This window comes from Anastrepha ludens, chromosome 3, assembly GCF_028408465.1.
Source record: "Anastrepha ludens isolate Willacy chromosome 3, idAnaLude1.1, whole genome shotgun sequence".
In the NCBI taxonomy this organism is placed as follows: domain Eukaryota; kingdom Metazoa; phylum Arthropoda; class Insecta; order Diptera; family Tephritidae; genus Anastrepha; species Anastrepha ludens.
The window spans coordinates 103097602-103116128 of record NC_071499.1 but is presented as its reverse complement, the minus strand read 5'-3'; the positions used below and the strand labels follow the sequence as shown (position 1 = coordinate 103116128).

At 36.8% G+C, this 18527-nt stretch overlaps 1 protein-coding gene across 1 annotated transcript in view; it reads right to left on the bottom strand.

Moving 5' to 3' along the window:
* LOC128858634 (nose resistant to fluoxetine protein 6) overlaps positions 1-18527 on the bottom strand; it is a 101912-nt gene that overhangs the window by 24505 nt on the left and 58880 nt on the right. The window contains exon 4 of the mRNA XM_054095057.1: positions 7391-7644. Coding sequence (XP_053951032.1) covers positions 7391-7644 — 254 coding nt within the window. The remainder of the gene's footprint in view (positions 1-7390; positions 7645-18527) is intronic.

Here is an 18527-nt window from a genome sequence, read left to right as displayed (position 1 = left end):
AATACACTCTTATTCATATGTTTCTGTGTATAGAACAATTATCTCTAAATATTTTCGTGTTTGCCCTTCTCTTTTTGATTAAATCGAGGGCTCAGCACAAAGTGCAATGAACTCTTTGATTAGCATATCACGCAAAGTTTGTCGGGCGAGCGCAAACCAAAATCTAAATTAGTGTTAATTCTGTTATATTATAAAAACAAAGAAGTATACGTAAAAGTATACATATACAGTTAAGTTACAGTTAACAATGGGTTAATACTCAAAGAAGCAACGATGAAGCAGATGAAAAGAAAAAAAAAACAACTATGTATAAATATTAATAAATTGAAAATGCTGCAGCTTGTATAGGTCGCAAGGTGGAAAACATTTCGGCAAAAGCAAGTTGAAGTTCAAGTTCAATGTGTGCGCCGAGTCGTGCAAAAATAATATAAGATAGCAAATTTGCATGTTTTCATCTCGAAAAAAAAGTGTAAATTAAATTGTTGTTGTGTTGTTGATGAGTTTGATTATGCTTCTATTTTTGGCATGCGCTAATGCACGAATACATTTATGACAAGAAAATTTGATTTATGGGAAGAGTATTCATGAAGATATCTAAAAAATATGCCATATGATGAAGAAGAACTCGCCTTCTAATTATGATAAACTCGCATATAAGGCAATCTTCTTCTTCTTGATTGCCGCGATAACCGCTTATGCTATTTTTGCAGAGACAAACACAATTTCAAAAATTGAGCTTTTATACTTTCGGAAACTAAAAAGATACGAGAGCTATTGAGATCACAAAGAGCTGCTGACGGGCGAAACCTTAACTTGATTGGGTTACATATCAATAAAAAAAACTATTTAAAGGATGCGAAATTTAAACTGTCGACTTAAAATCGTAAGCTAAAAGGATATCCAGCTTTTTTCCGCTCATAAGTATTAGAAGAAACTGACGGCTGACTTATTTTTCCTATCACGTCGACTAGTCTCTCAATACTTAAAGTGCCCAGAAGTATATTTAAACGTTCTTACAAAAATGTTTCAAAAAAAAAAACCAAAATTGTGGAGAGTAGAAGAGGAGAGCCTTTATAAAATCTGATAGGAGTACATATTTGTGAAATGGAGTTAGTGACGTGAAGTGGTCAATTTTGTGTATGTAGAATTCATTACGTTACCTAAATTAAGAAGGCGCCAAATAATTTCTAGTTTTTCTTTTTAATAAATTACCATTTTCGAGTATTTGGTCGAGCTCCTCCTCCTAATTGTGGTTTACGTCTTCATGTTGTTCTACAAATGGAGGAACCTATAGTTTATAAGCCAACTACTTGCGGTAGATGGCTTTTCCTTAAAACCTTTTTTGATGACACAAATGAACTCGGATGTTTGCCATGGATTGGATGATTTATGATTTTTACTTTTACATTTACTAAAGTTTCGTGTTTTCTGCTCCCAAGTTTATCTTCTGTTAGACAGTCAGCCGCGATCAAAGGTAGGTTCCGACCTACTCGAAGTGCACTTAAGAACGTTGAAAACTTTTAAAAGTCATCTAGCTGTAATCTATAGTGGCTGCCAAAATCTAGCGACCTCCTGAGAATAGAGGAAGTTTACAAAAAAGGTGCTCAAGAAAAGAAGTTTGATGGGTGAAGTACAAACACACAAATTTGTTAAGACTTCGAGGATAATTCCAGAATTGCTCATAACAGTTGAACAGAAGATGGACTGCCGTGGTGGACTCTTTCGCCAGCACTCGATTAATGAAGAACGGTTCTTAAAAATAAAGAACAAGTTCCTAAAATGAGCTGATTTTTTCATATGATCGTCAGGCTCGGGGCCATGTATGAAGATTTTTGTAAGAGCTGCAGATATGAGAGCGGGACTGTTTAGTGGGACTCTTAAGCACTTTGGTGGACTATTTTCTTCCATAGACAGGCTAGGTTCTATCTTGTTGAAAATGATGTCTGTATTCGAAAAAAGCTGTCTTCATTCCTGGACCTTACAATGGGAACTTGAGACAACGAAGTGGCTTACATAAAGCAGCTCCTTCGAAATAGCTTAATTTTGTGTATGAAATAAATATCGTTGAAATCAGTTTATATACGCCAAGTTATAACGAATGTCATGCATACTAGCGAGTAAAACGAGACGCCACTTGTAGATAGACACATTAGGGCAGGTACATTTTGATTTAGGTTAGGTACGACATTTTTTTAGTACAAATTTCTGTATACGAAATTCTACGTGTTATAATTTTTTATTGTAAAATGCGACTTATTCGAAATGATGTATTCCAAAATTCAGTACTAAAAATTCTGAGACCCGCACGGATAATGAAAAAAAGTTACGAAAGTTAATTAACTTAACCCTTTACTGCAGGAATTAATAAAGTGTTGAAAAAACATTGTTTCACGGTAGAAATAGCTTTATTTCATTATCAATAAGACATATTAAAAGGAAAATAATGAAAAATTATATTTTTTTTTGGTAAACCGTACAGTTTTTTTGGTTTTTTTTTTAATTAACTATTTTTAAAGTATGGAAAACAGTTGAAAAGAGGAAAAATTATTATACGTCAACTCCATGAAAATATTTTTTTTTGTGAAAAAGTATTTACGTTTTAGTCTGTTATCGTTTTTTTTTAAATAAATCACTCGCACTTCAATTCTGCTTTTCTGCTGCACAAAGTGAGATTATTTCGAAAGGTCATAAAATCACAGACTTTGTTTTTGTTTTTGCGTTTAATTATTGCTAAATATATAATTGATGGACTAAAATAGTTTGTATTATTTTGTAATATTTAATTTGGAAATAAAATTGAATCAAAACTGCAATATCATATATGTGCTCATATGCGGTAAAGGGTTAAGTACTATTACTGTTATTGTTTTAATAATTACAAACCTGTACTTGGGAATTTTTTGACACAAAGAATTTATTTTTGATGTCTTATTTTTACTGAAAAACTGCAACTATCAGAAAAAAATACAAGGAATTTATTTTTTATTTAAAGAATCACAAATTTTAAAAATAATCTTTTTTTCGTATTTGTTGCCAGTTTTGTTTGATGATTAAACAATTTTAAAAATTATATATATGATAGTTTGCTTTTTATTAGGTGTTTTTTAAGAGCTCGAGAACTTAAAACAGAAACATTGTTGGAATGATTATTTTAATCTGATACATAATTACATGGCATTTATTTTTTGAATATGGTATCCGGCATATGTCCGCCGCGGTTACGAATTACATGACCCATTCGATGAGTCCATTTTTTGACTACTTTTTCCAATAAATCTGAACGTACGGCGTCAATGGTGGCTTGAATGTTGCAATAAGTCGATTGTTAGACACGGACTGTATGATAAGTAACGCCGTCGCGTTGAAACAAAATATCGTCTATATTTAGCTTATTAATTTTTGGCAACAAAAATTTAGTTAGCATGGCTTGATAGCGGTCGCCATCCACCATAATGGCAGCTCCTCCCACATTTCGAAAAAATAAGGACCGCCAGTGCTCTGTGCACTTCGCGAACAGATTTAGTTTTTATTCTTCAAAGTAAATTTCCACAATTTCCCTCCTAAGGAGCTGGTTCGATGGCTTGCAGTACTAAATAATTAAAATTAAGCACTTGGGGGGGCGCACAGATGGATTTATATCTGGTCGCAATGCATAAAGCCTAAATCGTACAACCATTACCATGTAAAACCTTATTAAACAGAGATGTTAACACAGTTTGCGATTCTGAGCTATTAAACCATAGTTATCTATAGAAATACCCGATACATCCTTATTGGGTACTTGGTAGAGCTTCTCCTCCTGTTAACATCTTGACGGTGTTCTACAACAGGCCAGGGGTAGATCGGGGCGGCTCGAGGGAGCTTCTAAGGCTAGCAAAGCCGTAGCTCTCGAATTTCTCGAATTTGGGATACATCCTTACCGGACATTGTGCGATAGGCGCTCTTTCTGCAGAAGCTGTCTGGAGGATTAGGTGGAATCATCTCAGCACTTTCTTCTCAACAGCCCTGCTCTCGTCGCTCTAAGATTCAGATATCTGCGGCCTCACTTTATTGCTACACCTGCGGATATATACACATATAATATATACATATATATATATATTATACAATATATAATTGGCGCGTACATCCTTTTTGGGTGTTTGGCCGAGCTCCTCGTCCTATCAATTTGTGGTGTGCGTCTTGATGTTGTTCCACAAATGGGAGGACCTACAGTTTCAAGCCGACTCCGAACGGTAGATATTTTTATGAGGAGCTTTTTCATGGCAGAAATACACTCGGAGGCTTGCCATTGCCTGCGGAGGGGCGACCGCTATTAGAAAAATGTTTTTCTTAATTTTGGTGTTTTCATCGAGATTTGAACCTACGTTCTCTCAGTGAATTTCGAATGGTAGTCACGCACCAACCCATTCGGCTACGGCTGCGAATATAGCAGGTTTAAATATCACATACCTGGGGAATTTCATCCGTAGCTTGAAGCGGTTAATAAAAATGTAATTGGCCACTGTTGGCCGTCATCCTCTAATTCAAAGCCCATTATTCCTGTTTTCCACCTATTTGGTTCTTTTTCCTCTGTTTTCTCCCTGTATGGTATCACAATGCACGAATTGTGGTTCCTTGTTCAAGTGGGTTTCTCGTGAGGACAGCCATTTATCCTATTCTATTCTATCTGCAATGTACGTACTTGCTACCTTCAGATGGTTTTTTGTGACAGAAATACACTCGGAGGTTTACCATCGCCTGGCGAGGGACTGTGGCTAACAGAAGAAACCTTTTTATCATTTGGTGTTTCGTGGTATGCACAGTAGTGCATTTGGTAGTTACGCGCAAACCCATTCGGCTACGGTGGTCGCTCGTTGCTGGCGATTTATCGAATTTCGGGAACTGCCTACCACAAAATGCCTATCACAAAGAGCAACCTTACTTTGGGGCCTCCTACTTTCAAGAAAAGAGCAAACGATATACCAGAAATTAAATAAGAAGAAGGACGAAAAAACAAACCTTTGTTATTCTATTTCCAATGTTGCTACGTTTGCATCATTTATTTGTATGTTTTCTTCTTTTCATCAAAATATATCTATCAATTACATACTTAGGCATTGAATAGAAACCATACGCTTAGTTTTCGGTGCCATAGAAATATCACTATGTATTATTATTATTATTAGAAGGCCATTACGCACTGCGACCAGAGCTGATCTATTGTGAAAGGCCTATTTTTGTAACGCTAGAGTTTTAGGCTTTCTAAAAATTTTAGCACAATTTTAGGTTTGTTGTTCCAAAGATTGTATGGAGATACTACGATACCACCAAGATGATGAAGTTTCTGTCTGCCCAACGCAGGACATCCACAAATCACATGTTCTGAGCTTTCTATGTCCATTTCGCAAAAGCGGCAGACATTGGTCTCAGATAGACCAATATTATTTAGATGATACCTCAGGCTGCAGTGACCTGTAAGATATCCTATTAAAAGACGCAGATCTACTCTGCTTAGTGAGAGTAGCTTGTCAGATATTCCTTTGTTGGGACTTAGGAATAGTTTGGCTTGACGCTGACCGGCACAGTTTAGCCAGTCTGCGGCAAGTTTTCTTTCCTCCCATTTCCTAAGGAATTCATTAATGTGGCCTTTTGTTAGTCCACAGAAAGGCTCAGGACCAGTAAGTTGCATATTGGCTCCTTGTTTTGCAAGGTCGTCCGCCATTTCATTTCCCTCATGTCCGTCATGTCCCGGAATCCAACATAGTGTTACTATGTTGAGGTTTCCTAACGTGTTTAGGAGGTTTAGGCAATCGTTTACCAATTTAGAGGTGATAGTTGTTGATAGAAGGGCTTTTAGAGCCGCTTGGCTATCTGAAAGTATGTAGATGTGAGTACCTCTCATTTTCCTGCTAAGGCATTCTCTCACACATATTTCAATGGCATGTATTTCTACCTGGAATATTTTTGGGTAGTGTCCCATCGGAATCGAGTTTTTGAATTTAGGCCCATTGATTCCTGCCTCTGTTCTACCATTTTCAAATTTGGACCCATCAGTAAACCATAGCTGAGAGTCAGGCTTGAAAGTGATAGAGTTAGTTCTCCAGTCTGTGCGTTCATTAATTATAACTTGGAAGTTCCTGAAGAGTATTGGTTTGGCTGATAGTATATCACCCCTATGAAGAATGGGACTATGTAGGAAGTCTTCTAAGATCTTTAAATGTCCTTTAATATCCCCACTTTTAAGTTCAGATATACCTTTTAATCTTAAGGCACTCGAGCGAGCTTCCCTTTCGTTCAAGATTGGAAGGGGTGGTATGTTCAGGAGCACACCCAATGCATCCGTGGGACATGTTTTCATAACACATATAAGGCGATGCAGTTTGTTTAATACGTTTACTGCTTTTCTTTGCTTGACCTTGGGCCACCATGCTAAGGATACATAAGTGACTATGGGTTTCACAACTGTGGTGAATGTCCAGAAGGTCATTCTAGGGTTTAGTCCCCATGTCTTACCAAAAAACCTTGTGCAGGCAAAGAATGCCCTTTCGCTTTTGAAGTAACTCTCTCAATATGGGAACTCCACGTAAGCGTTTTGTCAAGACTGACGCCAAGATAGTTCGCTTCTGTCGAGAGTTGAAGTGTTGTTCCATTAAGTGTCGGACATTTGGGATTTATGTTCCTTCTCCTGGTAAACGGTACAAGTGCTGTTTTCAATGGGTTAATGGAAAGCTCTTTTGCCGTGCACCATTTGTTTATTATTGTAAGGGCTTGCTGCATGCGATCCGAAATGGAATAAAATATTATATTACAATAAAAACCCATTTGCTTACTAAGTTTTCATTTCGTCATAAATTAAAAATATTCATTCATAAATATATTTGCAAGCATTTTCACGAGCACACAGTGATAATTTCACAATTTATAAGCCGCAAACGCAACCGCAATTCCAGTTGCATGCTAATTATAGCACTAAAGGCAATTACATGTAAAAATACAACAATGATAGCAAAAATCGTTTCAAGTAATGACCGATTAATAGCCCATTTGTTTAAATCTAAATTGCAACGCTTGTACGTAAGTATGTATATGTATATGTATGCACGAGTGTGTATGCATGATAAGTAGTTTTTTCAGTAGTTCAATTCTTGCACTTGAGCATTTGAGGAGAAAATTGCAAAGACATCATACACATACAAGTATTTATTGGCGATATCCAAAAGTATTTACGCGTATAGATGCAAGAATAAATTATTTTCAAGCGACAGACGGAAGACTCAAGTAACAAACTCGCTTTTCAACTTACGCTATTATGTATAACAAACGCATTGGATAATCGCACGTAGTTAGTCTACTTTTTTACCTTAACTGAATTAATAATAGAATTGATAATTGAGAGAAACGCACTTACATCATTGAATTCACTCCTGAATGGTCCATGCGATTGTAACAGTGTGAACAATGCGCGCAGACGCTTCGATTTGTGCGGCAACACTGGCTGCGCATAGGCCAAACAGTATTGTCCTTTGATTTCATTGGCATCGCTGTCAGCTACTGCTGCACCATCAGAGGCGGTGCTTATACCCAGACACTGGTCGAAATCGCCCGGCTGATTAATGTTGCCATTGAGTATGCCCGAAGTGATTTTGCCGGTAGAGTCGTGCACTGCAATCGAAAAAGGAAAAGTAATTTGAGTTATGGCACACTTGGAAATATACGAGTATTGTATGTATGTATTGGTAAATAAATATTTTTGCATACATGGATGAAAGATATTATACCTATATAAACTTATAAGAAGATTTTAATAGTCGGTCTGCCTGTTTGTGTTTTTAATTTGCGGCAAAAAAATCAGCAAATTCGTATTAAAATGAGAAACAATAATTGACAGTAGTTAGATTATAACTTTTATGCAACCATGAGTAAGCAATTGCTAGCTATGTAAGCGGCCAGGAAGTAAAAATTCTATTTGCCTTAAAAAGTCTAAAGAGTTGCTATCATGCGATTGTTCGAAAAATGGATTTTCCACTAGCCTTTGGTTAGGATAAATGACTGCAAAAATTAGGTACCACTTGGACAAGTAATCAAATTTGTTCATTATGATGCCATACAGAGGAGGAAAAAGGGGGAAAACAAAAACAAAAACTGAAAAATGTGAGCCCAGATATCTGAATCTTGACCCGACGAGAGCAGGTCAGCTGAGGAGAAGGTGCTGAGATGATTCCACCTCAAGCTCCAACAGCTGCTGCAAAAACGATTTGAGGAAATCCCAAGTCTTACCGCATAGATACCTAATGGACAATGCCCAGTAAGGACACCCACCAAATTTGAGAGCTGCGGTATTGTTAGCCTGAGTTGGTGCGGGTCCCAACTGCCTAGGAGCAGACCTCAGGTTCTCAAAGGAACCCCAATCTTCTCATTTTGCGGTGAAATCGTCTCGATGGTCCCCTGTCAGGCCAGCAGTTTCCCGCTATGCCACTGCGACCAAGGACACAAATGATCCTAATATCGAAATATTCGGATGCAGTCGAGAGAAAAGTCAGGCATTTCCTGGCTAATTTCGAACGCACAAATAACGAGTCTAAAGCCCCAATTGTCCCCTGGCTGTCGCAGTAATTGCAGGTGTAAGCAACCAATCCACTGCTTCGTTAATTGCCGCTACCTCCGTTTGAAAAACACTGCAGTGGTCCGGTAGTCCATATTTAAGCTCGATGGGGAGCTCCTCGCAGAATACTCCACCAACTTCGAGCCATTCGTAAACATGTTTGTTACGCTTTGTCTGCAAGTGTTGCACACCGCCCACTCTTCCCTTGAGAGAATATGAATGGAAAAAGTACGGGAAAGGAAAAGTGAGGGTGTCCATTGATCAAGCACCATGAAGATGAACTATAAGCTTCTAAGAATACTTGGGTGTCCGTAGTTTAAAGCTGGGTGATCTTTATCACACCATGCCGCGATGTTATTTAGATACCGGAGCGGTCAGAAGACTTGTAATTTATAAAATTTATAAAAAATATATAAAATAAATATAAAAAATCGAAATTTAAAAACAATCAGATATATCATTAATAAAGATGATGAAGAGTAATTGACCCTCAGCCCTGAGGAACACCAGAAGAGGGAACGAAGAATGAGAAGAAACATTATCAACGACAATTAAACACTTACGACGAGTGAACCCAAAAAATCGTAATTTGGTGATTAAAATTGAGTTGTTGAGTTTGTGAAAAGCCTAAGAAGAGTTCGTATAGACTGTATCGATTCGGCGTCTGTCATCGAAAGCAGAAGTATAAAATTCTGTGAATAGAGCAAGATTAGCTTTTAAAGATCGGCCAATTATGACTTCGATAAGAATAAAACTTACGAAAAAAGGACTCTTCAACAATCTTTACACATATCGCACCCTAAATACAAAAGGGCCACAACTCAAAATTTTCCACACTCGAGCTTGACTTGTTTACAGTAGCACAGAAAACAAACTATGTGACATATTACGCTGAAATTTGCCATGCTTATAACAGTCCTACCAAAAAACAAAAAAATTTATTTTTGCCATATGTCATCCGCGGACCGTTTTATTGATAACGTCTCGTTCATATTTGAGCAGAAGGTACATTTTGAGTTGTAACCCTTTTGTATTTAGAGTGCGATATGTTCATTCCTAAACAAAACGCTTATGCTATTTATGACTAAGAATAGTGGCTCATATTTACACGCAATTTCAACCAAAATATTTCTTACATTCAGTGTATAATCATTTTATATTTTCCGTTCTTTATTTAACATTCACATATTTGTAATAAAAACTTCACACAAATCAATTCAAGCATAATTTGCGAAAAAATTACAAATCCCCCGCTTGGCTCTTAACCAGATAAATGCAATTCTTGCCACTTGCGCTGTCAGCAAATTCATGAGCATAATTAACTCTGTAACTTATAACAAGCACTTTTATTGTTTTGTATTTTAGTTGGTCTCATATAATACACTGTGGAGTTTAAAACGCTTAAAACGAGAGACTTTGCAATATTGAGAAAATGAAAATTGTTTGGAATTTTAACATTCGCCATTTGTTCTAACCTTGGTGGAGGTTTTTTTTTTATTTAGCACGAAGAACAAAAAATGCAAGGCCTGCAAGTTGTCGAACTAGTTTGTTTGGGTGCAAAGCTCAAACTAATTGAAAGAAAAAAATTTACAATAAAAATTAAAATGTATATAAAATACTCATAAAGATGCGAATAATATACAGAATTGGAATTTATATAATATATTACACACACATATATGTTTGTATTTAGTGTACAGATGTGCATGTAAGTTTACAAAAGTGCGTTTCTCAGCCCAGGCCCGACTCAGGGACTCTTCATATGGGTGCTACCCATGATGGAAAGAATAATGAGATGGCGCCTATCGTGGTCCCATTACTTTGCTCTCAGCGAATTTGACAGAATTTGAGTTACGTGATTTTAGCACCAGTATGGCCCGATTACTATTTTCGTAACTTGATTTAGCATTTTTTTTTGTTATTTAGGTTCGGAGTTTTAGTTATTTCTTCATGACATTTTTCTAGCCTGTTCTAATCAAAATGTAATGTTTATAATTTTGTAAAATATAAATTTTTTAATAATTAGTTAAATAATTCACTCAGTTTTATTTAGCTTTACATTTTTTTAACATCTGGTGGCATTGCCCGCGATTGCAGTTGTTGTTGGTGTTCTTCTGCTTTCGGCAGTCAAATCTCTCTCTCGCTACTGCAGTGTTGCCTAGCTTTGGATATAAAAACGCACTAAAATGCCCATTCAAAGAAAATAACCCAACAAATTTTTATTGAATCACTTAAAGAACTTTGTATGCGTGACAAATTGTCTTTAAAATGTGCGTTTTTTTAAAGAAATGTGTTATGCTTATGTACAATTTAATTTATTAGTTTTTTTTTGTTAAGCGAAACTCTTTTGTTAGGGGAACGACTTTTTTGCTATATTTGAGGTTATGTAACTAGATAAGGCCCTCTTTTTGTAAAAGTATGGTTCTTTAGTATTTTCTGGTATTTTGTGGCTTATTTTTACAATGAATACACCTCTTGATGCCCTATGTCTCACTAAGGATTGATGACCGGAAGAAACGATTACACCTCTATGGTTTTAATCCGCATTCAGTAAGTTCAAATGCTTTTTTAAAAGTGTCAAAGGTTTTCAATCTTAAGAAGAGTTGAGGGAAGAAGATTTAATATTCTTGCATAACCTTAAAAGGAGCAAAAAATTAAATTCACACTTTCAAAATATCAAATTTTATAAGAACCAACAAATTTTCATTAGCACTAAAATCTTCTCGGAGTGACCTTTTTTAACCTTCTTTTGTATAAAAATACAGTTTTTTTTTAACTTAAGGTTTCGGTAGCTTTAAGTTAAAAAAAAGAAACAAACACGAAACTTTTTCGCATTTTCGGTATAGAAAAGCACTAAATTTATTGCGAAGAGCAAATGGTTGGCAATACTGCGCAACTCGGAAAAACGTGACGTCACGCACTCTTGATGGGCGCAATCTTCTTTCTATCATTCTTGGGTGCTACCATTTTAGAGATGAGATGAGACTTTTTCTCACAGCTCTTTAAGCTGCAATTGAACTAGGAAATTTCGAAAGGAACTAAAAAATTGTAAACCCATACCTTTCCTACTCAAAATTATAAACAACTTCAGTGAGTTCTGTCAAACCTATTCTAAATATAACGAAACTGTTAGATCATTGTGCCTGTATATTTATTTATCTTGTATATCTTCTACGCCTACCATTCGCTCCTTCTCTGGTCGCTTGACGAAAAATTTCCATGCGAAAGCAACAACAAAGCTATCGAGCAAGATTCGCTACTAGCGGACATGTTTATAGCTTATCAAACTGGTACAGCTCACTATACCCAATGCTATCAACTCTCTTTTCTGCTATCAGGCAAGTTTCATTACTAATAATCATGTAACGTTTTCAAACAAACAATTGTTCGGCAGCTCTTTCCCAGTGCTACCAACGTATGTTTATTTATGCCAGTTGCTTCATTGACTCACCACGCTAACGCATGACAAATGGAAGACCAGGGTCGTGGTAGCTGCCATTGAAACTAGATATTCTAAACTTCTAACTTCAGTTCGCTTATGCTGAATTGCCTGCTCTGTTTTCTGCCACAAACTTGCTTTATATGGTGTCGGGTGGGCTATTGTCGTTTTGTATTGTGACGTCCAGATATTTAAACGATTTTTTTTTTTTTTGTTTTGGCGGTGAGGTTGGGTTAAAAATGCCTTCGCTCCATAAAGTAAGCGTCGCTACTACGTGTGTGGCGATTCCACTAAAAATATCCCTCCTCTTCTCTTGGATTTTTCCCTCCACCCCGGGACTGCTTCCGCATTGCTTCGAGGTAGAGGGCCAAGACGGCGTCCTAAGAAGGACACTTACTCACCCTGCGTCCAGGGTCGCCTGTTTTGAGAAACCTATGCTCAATGCTCTTCAGTATAACTTTCCATTTCGCGCTTCTTTTTTCGGATAATATCCTCCACAAAATTTTTGACGGCATTCCATTTTTCTTCGTCTATCATCATTTTCTCGATAATTTCTTCAGGTGTAAATACACCAATAGCTCGTTGCAGACCTGTTCTCTCTACGTTCCATATTTAAACGATTGGACCCCTTCAAACTGATAAGTGCAAATTACCATGTCTTCTGTCTTCTCCACCTTGTGTGAAATCTTCAGATATTTGATTTTTTCTGCATTTATTTAGAGTCCCACAGTTTCAGCACCTTTCTCCACGTTGAGAAAAAGTTCAGCCAGGTATTTTACATATAGGTATTTCGCGCAATTATCGCGATGTTATCGGCAAATGCAATGGTTAGCTCTGAGCGGTTAAAGAAATTGCCAATTTTACATCGTCTCTAATTGGATAATGCAGTAGCACGCTGAAAACGGTTGTAAAGTTTTGTACGTTTGTATACTTTGAAACACCAACTCCTTTAAAGCTAAAATCCTTGACAGCCCGAAACGTTATTCTAAGTTGACACTTACGAGTATATACGGTGAGTCCCGCGACTCGTCAAGCGAGGTTTAGAAAAATTCAAATGCTGTAGATATTTTTATTTCCTAAGAATGAAAACGATAAAAACTATTTAAAAATGTTAAGCCCTTCTTAGAATCTTTGCTCCTGATACCCCGACTATTTTACTTGATTATAAATGGCCACTTTTGCTTGGCGCTTAATTGGTATTTACAACGTGTGTTTATGTGTTCGGCTGAGCTCATTCTCCTATTTGTGGTGCACCTCCGAACGGCAAATGGGTTTTTATGAGGAGCTTTTTCATAGAAGAAATACACTCGGAGGTTTGCCCTTGCCTCTATTAGGAAACAACTTTTTTATTATTTGGTGTGTCATGAACCCGGGCAGTACTGAAAGGTAATCACGCACCAACCCTTTCGGGTACGGCGGCAATGCGGTAAATTTCATGTTTGCTTTTCATGGAATATTTGTGTTACTGTCGATTCTTACTGTTGTTTTAAGATTTTATAGAGCACTTACGTGAACTTCTTGGAGAAGCCAGAACTAACAGCGCAGTTGATGATGTCAATATCATCGGCATACGCCAACAATTGTACGCTCTTATAAGAAATTGTACCTGATCGAATAAGTTCTGCGACTCGTACGATCCTCTCCCACATTAGGTTAAAGAAGTCACACGACAGCGAGTCACCCTGTCTGAAACCTCGTTTGATATCAAACGGCTCGGAGAGGTTCATCCCAATTCTGACGGCGCTGCTCGTATTGAGCAACGTCATCTTGCATAGCCGTATTAGTTTTGCTGAGATACCAAATTCAGATTCCAGCGGCTTCGTTGGCTGGGTCATGTCGTCCGAATGGATACAAACGCTCCACCTCTGAAAGTATTCGATGCGGTACCAGCTGGTGGTAGCAGAGGAAGAGGAAGAGCTCCTCTGCGTTGGAAAGATCAGGTGGAGCAGGACTTGGATTCACTTGGTATGTCCAACAGGCGTCGGTTAGCACGAGAAAGAAACGAAACGCGCTTTGTTAAACTCGGCCAAAATCGCGTAAGCGGTTATTGCGCCAATTAAGAAGAAGAAGAAGGTGAACTTTTTACACATATATACATGCACATATTTATGCATTTATATACATAAGTGTCTACTTTATAAAAAAGTGACAGGTCAATATATATAACCAATGTTGTCAGAAGTTAGAATTTTTCTTCGAAATAAAGATTCTATCGTACATAATGAGAAAAATATCAAAACTAATTAATATATTGAAACTAAATCAAAATTCTATAAAAATCATCTTCCCGGTGAAAAAATCTGGCAGCACTCGCATATTTTTCTGATATTTTTTGTCAACTATTTGCTGCATCTCATTCGAAAGTAATTAAATAGTAGAAAATAATATTGATTTGGGTGAATCTGTAAAAAAATTCGCTCGTAGCCGTGATTGCGAAATTATAACCTCGTCACGACCTTGGTCCCATTAATATGTATGTTAACGAATAGTCTATAATGAAAGGACAAAAATTGCATAATAACCTATACTTCAACAAGCCATACAAGCTTTTCTTATATTTTTTTTCTCGATTTACAGTTAGAAATATACTAAATGTCCATTATTTTCGTATACAAGTTAGCTCATTGTCTAAGAAAAACCATATAAATCTAATATCGAAATTTTAGAAAAAAACCGCAAGCTTTTCATAAGAATTCTACGGTTTTTAATTACAATAGAATTTCTAGAAAGATTTTTGGTAAGCAGTTTAATTGCCAAGGTGCATTTTTAGAGTTGTTGCAACAACCCGTTACTTTTTTATATAATAATTTCTTCAATTATAATTTTCTAAAGAGCATTTTAGTAAACAGTAAACAGAGAAGAAAAATAGTCAAGTTTTGAGGTTGAATGAAAAAATGATGGGAAGATATTTATTAACATTCTCCGCTTTTCATTACGGAAACATTCAAAGTACAGATTCTGTTTGGAGGGTATTGCACACAACGGATTATAAAAAGTAAAGAACAAAATTGAGCAACTGTTTTAAGCTCCAAATGGATAATTTTTTTTTCATATTAAAAAAATCCTTTAAAGATACAATTCACAAAATTTACACAGCTTTTATAAAATACATATCATTTATTTTGAATATCTGCGTTTTTCCCTTATACAATGTGACGCAAAATGAATCCACCTATCGAAAGATTTCTAATGGTTGCTATGGCGTAGTAATTCATTATTTAACATTTGTGAATCAGACAGCTGCAGTATATGTACAAAGAGAAATAATTTGTTTATTTATTAAAAAAATTATTGAAAAACAAAACTGGATGATTAATTTCGCACCTCCCTGTATTTATAATATGAGATGTTTTTGTTTATAGAATATTCATAAAAACTGGTAATGAAATGATCTTTTTTTTTGGTATTACAAAAGAAATATTTTCCTGTTATTAAAATCTTTAAAATTAGATATTTGCAGTGAAGGAAATTTTTTTTTGCAGATTCTATTGGGTGGGTGTGCAACTAAGTTTTAAAGGCTTTTTTTTCGATTTCAAAAATTTATTGTTAAAAATTGGTACAACCTATTTTTTCCAAAATACTGTCCACCACTAGCTATAACTTTTTCCCACTTCTCTGGTAATGCATGGACTCCGTCCCAATAAAACTGCTCGCTTTCGGAGGCGAAGAACTCATCAAGCCAATTTTGGATACCTTCAACCGAAGTGAAACGCACTCCCGTAAGGGCATTCTGCATCGACCGGAACAAATGGTAATCTGATGGTGCAAGATCTGGGCTATAAGGCGGGTGGGGTAGAACTTCCCATCCGCTCCCATCGAGATAGGTTTTGACCACTTGTGCGACATGCGGCCGAGCATTGTCATGATGAAAGATCAATGTCTCATGTCTGGTTTCCCATTCCGGACGTTTTTCCGCAATTGCTCGCTTCAATCGCATAAGTTGTTGTCTGTAGAGTGCTCCGTTTATCGTCTGACCACTTTTTAGTAGTTCGTGGTAAACGATTCCCTTCTGGTCCCACCAAACGCAGAGCATTACCTTGCTGCCATGGATATTTGGCTTTGGCGTCGATGGTCCGGGTTCGCCACGCTTAATATACGCTGCCTTGCGCTTCGGATTGTCGTAGTGAATCCATTTCTCATCGCCAGTAATAATGCGATGCAAAAACGACTTCGCTTTGTATCGTTGAAGCAGCATTTCGGAAGCAGTGACACGGCGTTCGATATCCCTTGGTTTGAGTTCGTAAGGCACCCAGTTTCCGACTTTCTGGACCATTCCAATGGCTTTCAGCCGCTTTGAAATGGCTTGATGAGTCACGCCTAACGTTGTCGCAAGTTCTTCTTGGGTTTGACACGGGTCTTCGTCCAAAATTGTCTCCAATTCGGCGTCTTCAAAAGTTGGTGGCCTTCCTTCGCGCTCCTTGTCGGCTGTGTCAAAGTCACCACTTTTGAATCGTCGGAACCAGTACTCGCAGGTTGAAATTGATGGAGCATTCTCACCGTAAGCCTCACACAGCATCCGATAACTTTCCGCTGCACTTTTCTTCAGATGGAAGCAAAATAGCAATGCTTCCCGCGAATGAAGTTTTGTAGGCACAAAAGCTGACATAGTCTTTGTATAAAAAAATTTTTTGTTTACACTTCGACGAAATGACACAAACTAAGAAACGACACTTAATGATGACGCTTTCACATGAAACTCGTTACACAAATACTCAGTACAATTTGACACTAGTATTACTATATGTTTTAAATGCTTTAAAACTTAGTTACACACCCAAATATTTTTTCTTCCCTTTTTGAAAACTTTATGTGAACTCGGCAAATTTTTGAGAAAATTTTGAAAGCAAAACAGCAAATAACCAATAATACAGCTACGAAAAGTTGACGAACACCATTTGTTTAAGTTGAATACTAATGAATTGTGTAAATAAATAAAGTCTGACAGTAATTTTTTAGTAAAAGTTCATATATTGGACTGATAAATCAAAAAATACTGAAGATGGGTTAGGGATATTTTTCAGTGACATATTTTTTGGGACATATTTTGTGGGAAAATAAAGAACAATGAAAGTAATATTCCATCTATTAGCTTAAAGCATTTTATATTCGCTCGATCATTTTATTATTGTAGCCGTTATATTTAGTAAGAGAGTCTCTAGTATGGCTCTGAATTGCTTAAGGAAATTCCTTAGCTTTGGGGAAAACTCTCAAAAAATTTGCCTCGCCCCTATTTGGGGTCGGCCCATTTTGTCCTCACGTGCCAAGTTCCTCTGTCCCGCGTCATCACATCATCAAGGTGTTGCTCTCTTATGTTTCTTTGTATAGTATTTAGTCAGGTCGATTGTGGCCTTCCTCTAGCTCTTGTTGGCTCAGATGAAAAATTGTTCTCACAATAAAACCGAGCCATGCACTTAGGAATTAGCCCCCTAAAAACTCTTAAAACCATTATACTTTTTAACAGATTAAGGACTGTTCTCTCAGCTAGCTTCTGAAATAGCTCATTTGCCATGCTGATAAGCACATTTTCATTCAATCAAAAGCTAAAGTCTCCTGATGTGCCCTAGATTAGACTTAAAGTAAATTTAAGTGAAGTAAAACTAATTAAGTGATGTGACGAACAGTTGGTTTTGAACAAGATACCTACATTCTTCGATATTTTTAGCAGTGACGAAACCTACATTCTTGCTGCACTGTGCTTGTCATCTCCGATCCTCCATTTTTCTAATATCCGATACACTAACCTTTTCCAGGCAGAAGTTTTAGCAATACAAATTTTCCGTTAGGAAGAACTTTAGCGATAGTTTGGTTGCAATGAGAGTACAAAAGTTATATTCAGTTTTGAACTTTTTCAACGATTGAACAGATTCTTCTGGGATAAACTTAGTCGAAGCAAAATCGATAACTATCACGAAGTTTATTCTGTATGAAAAGATGGAATGTATTCTAAGAGGATTTTACCTAAAGAACGAATAGGAAGCTAAGTTGTGAGTTTCAGAAGTTCTAGAAACGAGAAAGAGGAGAAAGGATAAACAATTAAAGGTTCAGGTATTTGGGAACGCTTTTGTGATGTGAAAGGCCTGATGATGGTTCAAGCCGTGCTCTTCAGTCTAAGTTTTTTGACAGCACTCACATCTAACTCTGTATATTTCCACTACCTAAAATAAATACTGCGTGATCTAAAAACCAGATTCGTGCAGTGAAACTTTTAAAATCCTTAGCGACGGTACGATATTTTTATTGCTACAAATATTTCAAAAGTTAGCGAAAAACCCTGACAAAAATGCAGTAAAGGGTTTTTCAATAAGGGCGGGTAGATGTTGAAATGGAATAAAACAAACTGTGTGTGAGTTATTGACAAAATATTTTTTTATTTGAAAGGCGCATATATGCCATTAAGTGTGAAATATGACATCATTCAAATGCCCGCCTCGGCTTCTTACGGTGAAACGGATCCGAGTGGTCCAATTTTCAATGACTCTTTCGCATAGATCCGGCTGAATTTGA